The 10,536-nt window shown below is 50.0% G+C and overlaps 1 protein-coding gene across 4 annotated transcripts in view; it reads left to right on the top strand.

Moving 5' to 3' along the window:
* The first annotated feature begins 511 nt into the window (after positions 1–511).
* Positions 512–10,536, top strand: part of ERBB4 (erb-b2 receptor tyrosine kinase 4) — a 979,801-nt gene continuing 969,776 nt past the window's right edge. For 3 of the 4 annotated variants that reach the window (XM_068160755.1, XM_068160756.1, XM_068160754.1), the window contains exon 1: positions 604–755. In XM_068160755.1, the coding sequence (XP_068016856.1) occupies positions 662–755 (94 nt within the window). In that variant the 5' untranslated portion in view covers positions 604–661. Of the gene's footprint in view, positions 756–10,536 lie in introns of all 4 variants that reach the window. The other variant, XM_068160757.1, reaches the window with a different exon arrangement.

Here is a 10,536-nt window from a genome sequence, read left to right as displayed (position 1 = left end):
AGATGTCAGACGCAGCCCCAGGCGAGGGGCCCGAGCATGCTTCATGCTGACGTTTCCCACTCTCCAGCCGCCGCCAGTGTTGACCCGGTCCACTTCGGACTTGTCAGTTTCATTCTGCCTTTGCCTTCGTCTTTTTGGGGAGGCTCCCCTGCCGTGGCCCACCTCGGAGGGTGTCCCCGCGTCCCTCCGTGTCGCCGTGCGTGTGCGCCTGATGCCGCGGGACGGCGAGAGGCGAAAAAACTTCCTATGCTAAGCCCTGCCGCTCCGCAGGTGCGGAGGGTGCTGGTACGCGTTTTGGCGCGTGGCTGTGTGTGTGCAGGGGGTGGCGTAGGGCGGTCCAGCACGGCGCCGGCCCCCGCCCGCCCCCTCGCTCGGTCCCGCCGCTCCTCCTCCCTCCTCCTCCTCTCGCTCCGGCTCCGGCTTCGGCTCCCTCCGTTCCGCGCCGCTCCGCTCCGCGCGTGCTGGCGGCGCAGCGCCCCGCTGCCGGCAGCGTCGGCCGCCCCGTCGGCGCCGCGGTGCGCCCGCGGAGGGGCGGCGCAGGGGGCGGCGGCTCGGCGGCGGCAACTTTTGGGAGCCGGCGGCGGCAGCGCGGAGGCTGCGCGGAGGATGGCGGCGGCGGCGGTGGTGTCGAGGCGGCGGCGCTGAGGGCAGCGGCGGCGAGATGCCGGCGGCGGCCGGGGGGCTGCTGTGGTGGAGCTGCTGGGTGGTGGTGCTGGCGGCCGGGGCCCCTCGGGCCGCCGCGGCGGCGCAAGCAGGTGCGTGAGAGCGGCCCGGTTCCGCGGTGAGGGGAGGAGCGGATGGTTGAGCGTCGCTCTTCCGCTAACTGCTCCAGCGCCGATGGGGCAGCGGGTTCCCGGTCCCTGCGAGGGGTGCGGGAGTTTGTTCGGGTCCCGCGGAGAGGCGGCGGCCAGAGGGCGACAAGCCCTTGAGGGATCCGCCGCGCCGCGGATCTTCCGCGCAGCCCACCGCTTCCTGGCAGCGGCGCGGCGACACCCTCGTACTTGATAGAATTGCTCTAAATGATAGCGCTTTGCGGGCTGGGGGCCTTCCTCGAAGTCTCGTCCACCCTCCCTAAAGCAGCCGCCCTTCGCCGGTAGCAGCGCTCGGGTGTCCCTGCTCGTGGAGGGGCTGCCCGGCCTCCGCGACAGTCCGTCCTCTGTCAGACCCCCGGCAGGGCGCGGCGTGTCCGCCGGCGGCAGCCGCGCACGTGCCGCTGCAGCCCCGGCGGAGCTGCGCTCCCAAACTTGGCCGGGCAGAGGAGGAAGCTTTTCCCCTTACGCGTACAGGTTGTAGCTGTGAGGTGTGTCCGAGCGCTGCCACACAAACACGGCTCCGAGTGGATTTGCGCCCGCGGGAGAGCGAGCGGTCGGCTCGGAAGTTAAAGGCAGGAAAAGTGCTCTGCCTGATTTTTTAACTTTTTGGAGGGAAAGTTGCAACGTTGGCTTCATTTGCTTTTCGTTTTGCGTCGGAGCAGTCGATCGGAGCGGCTCTCCGCCGCCGTTGTGCCGAGGCGCGTTTGTGTGGTCTCCCGGGGCGGGCAGTGGGATCGCCTCCCGCCGCATCGTGCTTCTCGGGAGCCTGGGCTGTGAATAAAACATTAAAAGGCAGTCTTGTCAATCTTTGTAACTCTTTTTTTTTCCCCACTCCCCTCCCCCCCCTCAGTGATGCAAAATTTATGATGTTTGGGCGGTATTGGTGCAACAGCTCCTCATTCTTGCAATTCAGTTTATATTTTGGGGCTTTATGTAACGGAGACGATGATATATTTGATGAGAAGTGAAAGAAGAGTGTCCCGGCTTCGCTTGCCTGGTTACGCTTCGCAGGTAGTTTTGATCTTAGCGCACATTTTACTTTTCCTCCGTGTGATTGTGTCCGAATGCTTGGAATCAGGAGGGGTGAAATGCTGGGCGGCTGCCGCTGTTTTCCCTTTAGTTTTTGGGTTGTTGGGGTTTGTGTTGTTTTTGTTGTTGTTGTTGGTTTCCCCCCACCCCCGCAGTTGAAATCCGTAAACCCCAGCTGAAAGAGCATTGCATTCGTTGTTTCCCAAGCTCTGGTTTGCTGTACCTTTTTTGCCTACCTCCCTGTTTACAAGCAGCCTGTCTCTTCTCCAGGCTTGCTACTTTTCTGTCTCAGACTTTCCCCGTAGCTTGCCCTGATTTTGGACAGCAGCCGTCCCAACGGGGCTGCTCCCGTGTGCTCCAGCCCACCTTCTCCTCCGCTAGGACATGGCTGCTGGGGTGGACGATCCCAAAGATGCTGCCTTGCTGGATTTATACCTCCGTGAAAATAAAAAGTATTGGTCCAGGATTAGTCGCCTGCCACCCCCCGGGAAGCCTCCTGGATCGGTGCTTGCAGAGCAGTCTCTATGCCCTGCACTGTACTGAAAAGGAAAGTCTGTTGAATTAAAATAACGGGATTGGAGTGGTACTTGGTTTGGACGGGTTTAGGTGCTACTGCGGGCAATGGCCTCTACTAATGATTGTCTGTTACTGCTTGGTGCTTGCTGAAAGAGCAAGGCAGACTTCAGGTGAGCCTTGGTGTGCAGGTAATTAGGACTCCTCTGACCGTGAGCTTTCCTGGATTTTGGGGTTCTGGCTGTTAGCTGAATTTTCAGAGCATCAAAGGAGGTGATGATGGCTTCACTCCTGCAAGTGAGCTGTTGGCCAAACTTTTGATCCTACGTTAAGATGCAAATACATGAATGCATTTGGTGGTTTATTTAATTGTATTTGTCTCCATTCTTGGGCATATAATGACCCTGTCTGAGCTGTGTACTGTAAACATGTGAGCCAAACAGCTTGGGCTGTTACCTGGAAGCTGGTGAGTCTTTGTTCTGCTCGGGAATGGCTGGTAAATTAACTCCTTCTTCTGATAAGTGATAACAGGGTTGTTGACTTGTTAAATAATTACAGCCACATTAACTGAGCACTGTTTGAAATATTCAGCTGCTCTGAGAAATTAATTGTACTTCAAATATTTTTGCAGCTTGTTTTGTTTTGTTTGTTTTTCAGGGAGGAGCAAGTACAGGCTGACTGTGGGCAGGCTTTAATTCCATGCCACTGCTCTTCTCTGGGCCATGTCAGATGGGACATGCCACATGCCGTTGGAGAGATGCAGCTCCCCTCCTTTGCAGCAGTCTCCTTGGCATCTCTCCCGTTTTTTCCGCCACGATGTCTGTTTGATGGTTAAAATTAGGCTGAGCTCCTAGTGCCTGTGGAAAGGCATGATAAATATTGACTAGGAGTTTCAGCCTGTAGATACCATCAGATGACTCGGTCCCTGCAGAGGGGATGTCCTGTCTTGCCCTTTTACTAAAGGGGAATTGGTGCTGGGATGGATCCTGCATCTCTCCTGGGAGTGCTTCTCTCGCTGATGCATGCCTGGCTTTAAGTCTGTGGTGTGGGGAACTCAGGGGAGGTCTCTGCATGGTAGCCAGGGCAGGCTGTCCCTGTGTGTCCCCTGAGGGCACTGTGAGACCACACTGCTTCAGGGCAGAGGAGACTGGATTTGGCCCGGCAGTTCTGGGCATTCTTAGGGCGCTGGGGGCAGCTTCTGCACTGGATTGCACTGTGCACCCTGCCATGTGCACCCACCCTGCCAGTACTGGCATGGTAAAACGCCCAGGTGACTTAGCTGTAGCTTCCTTGTTTGAAAGTTACGGTAGCTGATGCGTGTGTATATGGATTCTGGCGCTAAGAGCTGCAGTTGTAATTAACATGAAAACAATAATAATAAGGATCTGAAATGCATGCTCATGAGTAAACAAAATGAGACTTGGCATTAGCAGCTTACAGAGGGAGAAGTCCCTCTTCTGAACCTGCACAGTAGAGAAGTGGGATGGGTAGCAGGGAAAGCCACAATAGTTCCCCTGTGAACATGGCAGTGAGGGGCTCAGGACCCTGCAGGTGCAGTGAGCTGAGTGCTGCTTTGCTCTCCCGACCTTAATTTGTAATGCTGACTTGTTCTGTATCTGGTTTCTGCCCTTGGTTTTCTAGCAGGGAATTCGCCACAGCACTTAATTTAACTAAATGTTTTCTTCTAGTTTTCAGGGAATGGTAAAGTGTGTGGGATTCTGTTTGGCTTTTTTGTTTATTTGGTTGGTTTTGTTGTTGTTTGTTTTTAAGTGAATTTAAGCAAACAACAGCAGGTTTACTCACACTGTATCTGTCATCAAGAACTCGCACATTAAAAGGTTTTATGAAAAAGGATGTATAAGCTAGCTGCTTCCAGAGCCGGGGTGGGTTGTGAGCCTTTGCTGGCGGGTGGGATGGGGTGGCGTGCCTGCAGCCTTGCTGCATGAACATCTCTAGGTGGCAGCAGTCCCCAGGAGCTCCCAGGCTGCCCGGAGCTGGAGACGGGATTTCACAGTCTCTGGTCCCGCTGCTCAGCGCCTCTCTCCCGGGCCGGGGAGCATCATTTTGAGCGCCCAGAGGGAAGGGGGTTGCAGGGAATCTGCTGGCCCATGAGTCCTGTCCCCACCTTCAATGCTTGCAAGCTAGCGGAGGTGTAATGATGTGCTGGGATAGTAACTGGAAGACTATGAAGTGCTTCAGATGAGTAACAGAAGGAGTTCGGGTGGCTTCAGTGAGGATTTCAGGGTGGTTTGATCATACTGAGAGGTGCTTAAAGTCGTGAGCAAATTTCTAGGTTTATATTCTGAAGAACTCGTTAAGTTAACCGGAAGTCAGAACCAGACTGATGTATTGAAGGTGAACAAGTTCAAACTAGAAATTAAGTGAATGTTCTTAATAGTGTGGTAACTGTTGTGGCAAGTTAGGAAAGGAAGAATAAGAGACCCTTGTCACTCAGCACCATTAACTTGTGTCAAGTGGTCCTTTTGAAATGCAAACACTTCCTCAAAAGGACTGTGTAACCCATAGGTTTGTCTTCCTTTCTGTCTGCCTTTCTTTTACTGGAAATGTTAATTCTGATCCTTTTCTCAAATGCAAGTGCTTCCTCAAGTGAGGAACCCTCCTCTGATTTCTTTAGGACAGTAAGGATGACCTAGTACGTGGTGCTTTGTATGGGGGAATATGACGATTCCCTAGAAGCTTCTGAACTTGCTTTGTGTCCTGCCTGTGCAGATGAGGGTTTAACACAGTGCAGCCAGACATTTCTGTTCTTAAGGCTACTGGTAAGCAAAGACAGCTCTGTAAGAAACAGCTAAGACAGGTTTGCCCCTGTGGACTCTGCCGCTCTCAGTGCGCTGAGGCAGTTCTGCCAGGAAAGGAGCGGAGGCTTGTTCCTGGGATATACAAGCGGGAGGAGGTGCCTGTGGCTGGGCTGCTTCTCATGTGTCACACGTGGGCTGGCAAGTCCTCAGGGTGTACGACAGGCTCTTGTTTTCAGTGACTTAAAGGTTTTTCTTTTGCAAACAAACACGGACTGCTGGTGGATTTTATGTATGCCCACGTAGCCAAAACTGAATTATCCCATGGGAGTCCTGAAGCCTGCCAGAAAGATTCATCATTTCAGCAACTTTAGTTAATGTTTGTTTAGTGACTGACTGCTTTGGACGAATGGTTTGAGCTGTGCTCAGGACCAGCTTCCTTGTGACAAGCTGCGCGTCCACGTGATAAATGGTTTGATTTCTGCACTGTCCACTACCTCTGCCGGGCATATGGGCACACGCCAAGCCTCCTGAAGTCTTTGAACAGCTGCTGCTATATATATCCATATCTATTGCTGCCTCTTTATTTTTTTTTGGTTTTTAATTCTCAGCCTGCCAGGGAAACTTGCCCTTCTTCCCACTCTGCATAAAAGGGATGCAAAGTCCAAGACAGATGAATATTCGCTTGTGCATCGGTGATAACTGAGGGTCTGACACTGGCAGGTGTTTAGACAGCAGAGTCTATAGTTGGAACTACAGGAGCACATCCTAGGCTGGCTGTAAACTTGAGCACTGTAGCAATACCAGGAATATAAATACATATGAGGAATAGCAATTCATACTGTAAGAATGTCAAGGAGTATTTTTGTTTTCCAGTGGTAACGACTTGTTTCTGTGCCTGAAATCCTTAAAATGTAGCTTCTGACAAAGGAGAAGTTGGGGGGGGGGGGGGGGAGAGAAAGTAAGCCCCAAACTTCCAGTGGGTGCAGTTCTTTTCAGGGCTATAAAAAATAAGAAGATCAGTCATAATGGTAAAATCCTTTTCAGAGATTTCTAAGATCTCCTTCTGCATTTGGTTCTTCTTTCTCCTGCTGTCTGTGCAGGTAAGGTGCACAGTGACTGAACAGGTGTTTATAACTTGATCTTTCTTAATCTTTTCCTGATAAATCAGTCTTGCAATGATAAATCAGTCTTGCAATGTCACATTAAGTGACATGGTTCCTGTGTCTCATCACAAGCTGCCTTCGAGCTTGCAGAAATACAAAGCTTATGGAAGACTTCCAGAAAGATGTATAGGTGGGCACTGGTCTTGGGAACTGGCTCATAACTGCTGCTGGGGGAGGGGCGAACCTTTCCTCCCCAGCAGTCACGGCTGGTTCATAGCCATGCCAGGGTGATACTGATGCAGCATTGACCCACTCCACTGCCGGGGTCTGAGGTGGTGCCTACCCACCATAAACCTCAGTGTCTCTGTGTTTTGGAGTGTGCAGCAAACCATCAGATGCCACAGACCCCAAGGAAGAGCTCAGTCCTTTGCTTGCAGAGGAGCCAGGGGCTGAGCTTCCCCACGTCAGGCAGCCTCCAGCACCACGAGCGTCGCAGGATGTTGAGCTGTGGGACGTGATGCTGACAGGTTTTAAATTCATGTGGGGAGTTTACTGTAGCACTGATGAACATTATCTGACCCTCTGCCTGCAGCTGCTCAACTAAACTGCATAACAAATGTCTGTTAAAGGAGTTGTGATAACCTGACCTCTCTCTTTCTTTCACCCTTACCCTGAGTTTTGTGGCATTTTGTTTCATGAAGGAAAGGGGTTGAGCCAGAGGGAGGTTGAAGGAATAAAGCTTGTACACTCTAAGAAAATAACCCCCTTTTGAATAAAGTTGTGTTGTGAATAAATTGGAAAAGCCCAGAGCTCACTGAAATGGCAAAGCAGTGCTGGCTGTAGCATCACTGCAAGAGAGCAACACTACTCTTATGTCCGTCACGGGTAAAGATCTGAAAGCTGTCCCTGTCCTACCAACTCTCCCCTGGCTTGGCTCCTGCTGCTCCTCCAAGTCTCTCCAAATGGTGCTTCTGTACCTGCATCTCCTGTTTTCCCAGGACAGCATCTGCTGTGGGGCAGCTTGTGCTGGTGAGGTACCTGAGCAGATACTGCTGACCTGCTTGCTTGTATTACATTTAAGCGTCCACTTAAATACCTCACTGTGCAGAACTGAACACGCTGCAAAGAGATTTGCGATGGTCTTTGGCTCACTTGAACCCCAGGAGGTGCTAAGGACCGTTCTCCTGTAGGTGTAGGTCCTGTGGGAGCTAGCACTGGTGGAGGCATTTTGGTGCATGGATCGGAAGAAAACTCATCCCACGTAACTTGATGCACATCCTAATGTTCAATTGCTGCTAATTGAAATTAAGTTGAAATACTGAACATTTTAAGCATAAAGGTTTATGTACCATGCTTGGTATGCTAATGGAATATTTTAGGGATCTTCTAAGGTTAGCCTCACAGCCAGCTGCAAGGATAAGCATTTGTTCCTAAAAGCTGTTTTCCTTTAACCCCTGTTCCAAGAGTGTCTCCATGTGGCTGCTCTCCAGCTGTAATTTTAAGATTTATTCTTTCTCCCCCCTCCGATTGGCTATGCAAAGTCGAGTTGTGGATATTTTTGCTCATTACCTTTGGCAATAAAAATGTCTCTTATCTAAATTTAAATTGCTGAGGATGTGTGGCAGTATTTGGAATACAGCATTATTTTATTATTTCCTTGAGAGGGCGCAAAAAAAAGGGCTCATTTATTTCAAGAGATATTTCTGTAGCGCACAAAAATACCGGCGAAGTAGCTGACGTTCTCCAGTTGTTGACTTCAAATTTAGCAACCATTGTCCCTCTTGATATATTTGATGCTCTAAAAATGAACTTGCCATTAAGTAGGAAGCTGAAGTGATTGGTAGGCAGATAACATTCTTTAGCAGCTATTAATAATGCTCAGAGGACGTACGGATTGGAGCGTGCGGAAAAAGCCACGGAATTGTATAGGAAGGAGGCAAAATAATGCATCTGCCTGTTTTATTTGCAAGCTGCCTTTATTGCTCTATCTGTATGTACCGCAGCGGTCGCTGCTGCCTGAATTAGCACATGGTGAGCGGGAGAAACCAATACGCCAACAGAATGGTGTGCAGCTGATTTTGTTTCACAAATCGAGACCTGATCTCTGCTATTTCACACCCTCCGTGAGCTGAGTCAGTGGCTTGTCACGGTGAAATGCCTGGGGACCTAATTCTGCCAGGGGCTTCAGCCGTGTTAGGTGGGAGTCCTTCCCTTCAGAGCCAGTGGAGTTCATGGGAAGAAGGGAATTAATATCCTGTTAAGAGAAAATGGAAATTTTCAAAACAAATGTAAAGGCTTTTGTCTCTTTTCTCTCTTCGTCTGTTCCCTGAGACAGGGAAGGGCTTTCGTGCCGGCGCTGATGTGCCTCCAGTTGCTGCAGGTTTCTCCCCAGATTTCTCCGTGTTTGTCTTCTACAGTTTTGAGCTGGTCTTAAAACGGCACATGTTTAGGTCCACTTGTGAAGCACATTTAAAGCTGCAACTAGCTCGCACAGCCATGCAGCCCTGGTGTCCCCCTGGGGTGCGCCTTGTATTGGGAAGATCATAGAGGAAAAACAGAAAATTATAAAGTGGTGGTAAGTTTTACAGTGTTTGCATTGCTCTCTACAGCTACCTGAAGGGAGGTTGTAGCCAGGAGGGAGTTGGTCTCTTCTCTCAAGCAACCAGCACCAGAATAAGAGGACACAGTCTCAAGCTGTGCCAGGGGAAGTTAAGGCTGGAGGTGAGGAGAAAGTTCTTCACTGAGAGAGTTGTTCACCATTGGAATGTGCTGCCCAGGGAGGTGGTGGAGTCCCCATCCCTGGAGGTGTTCAAGAGGGGATTGGATGTGGCACTTGGTGCCATGGTCTAGTCATGAGGTCTGTGGTGGTAGGTAGGACTTGATGATCCTTAAGGTCTCTTCCAACCTTAGTGATACTGTGATACATTACCCTTGTGTTGCACAACATACTGAAATCATGACCGATGTCGCTCTGGAGCCTCTCCACGTGACGATATAACCAAGCAGCTGCTGCACTGATAAATGTGATGCCTGCAGCATCTCTTAGGTTGGAGGGTCTTTCTGGAGTTGCTAAATGTAGTAACACTACATTTTGTGTGGCTCACTCCCATTGCTCAGAAAGGAAACAAAATCAGATTTGTGCTGAATGTTTCTAGCTGCTGAAGGGTTAGGTGTGCAGCTTAATCCTTTAGTAAAACAGCTTCCTAAATAGCCTTTATTAGTACTTTCTTGGAGAAGAGGAGGCTCAGGGGTGACCTTATTGCTGTCTACAGCTACCTGAAGGGAGGTTGTAGACAGGCAGAGGTTGGTCTCTTCTCCCAGGCAAACAGCACCAGAACAAGAGGACACAGTCTCAAGCTGCACCAGGGGAGGTTTTGGCTGGAGGTTAGGAGGAAGTTCTATGCAGAGAGAGTGATTGCCCATTGGAATGGGCTGCCCAGGGAGGTGGTGGAGTCACCATCACTGGAGGTGTTTAGGAGGAGACTTGATAGGGTGCTTGGTTGCATGATTTAGTTGATTAGGTGGTGTTGGATGATAGGTTGGATGTGATGATCTCCAAGGTCTTTTCCAACCTGGTCTATTCCTATTCCTATTCCATTCCATTAATTCTATTCTATTAATTTTATTCTGAGGTCTTGGAGTCATGAGAATCTTACTCTTTGCAGAAAGAATAAAAAGCATCTTTAGCTTCTCTGTGTGCAGAGAATTTAAAAATCCATTTGCTTAAGAGACATAAAAAAATCCCAAGAATTTGTATTTTATTTTTTAAGCCTTTTGTTTTTTAACTAATTTGTATGCCTTTACTTAGGGGTTGGCTGACTTATAACTGTGCAAAATCTGGCAAATATTGGTGGTGACTTTGGAGTTGGAAACTTGGGTTTATTAAGACTCCCAAGAGGTTTAGTCCAGCTGATGCCATGATGTGTGGTTAAGGCATTAAAATGTATGGTTATGTCTTGTGCTACAATAGAGCAGTTACTGGGCAGGTGTCCTTTGATACTGGAAAATGGCCTTGCAAAACTTGTGGTCGTCTTGAACAATCTCAGTCTCATTGAGGGGGCAAAAAACCCCTTGTGAATAGTAGCTTTCTCCAAGTGAAGGCCATATGAGGGTGTGACAGGGTCCTGTCTGTCCCAGGTGAATCCTGTGCATTTGTGCAGAGAGCTTCTGCTCCAAACACTACCTGTCCTTGGGCTTTTGCTAGGTTAAAAGTATCTGAATTGTCCCAGGTCACGTGAGAATTGCTGTGGTATTTGTTTCCTTTTGGGTCCTTGGGTCTTTTTTCCTCCAAGTGATGTGGTAAAATGACATCAGCTACTA

Source organism: Melanerpes formicivorus, unplaced genomic scaffold, assembly GCF_026170545.1.
Source record: "Melanerpes formicivorus ecotype bairdi unplaced genomic scaffold, bMelFor1.0.p_v2 SCAF_52, whole genome shotgun sequence".
NCBI lineage: Eukaryota > Metazoa > Chordata > Aves > Piciformes > Picidae > Melanerpes > Melanerpes formicivorus.
This window is presented reverse-complemented; position numbering and strand designations above follow the sequence as displayed.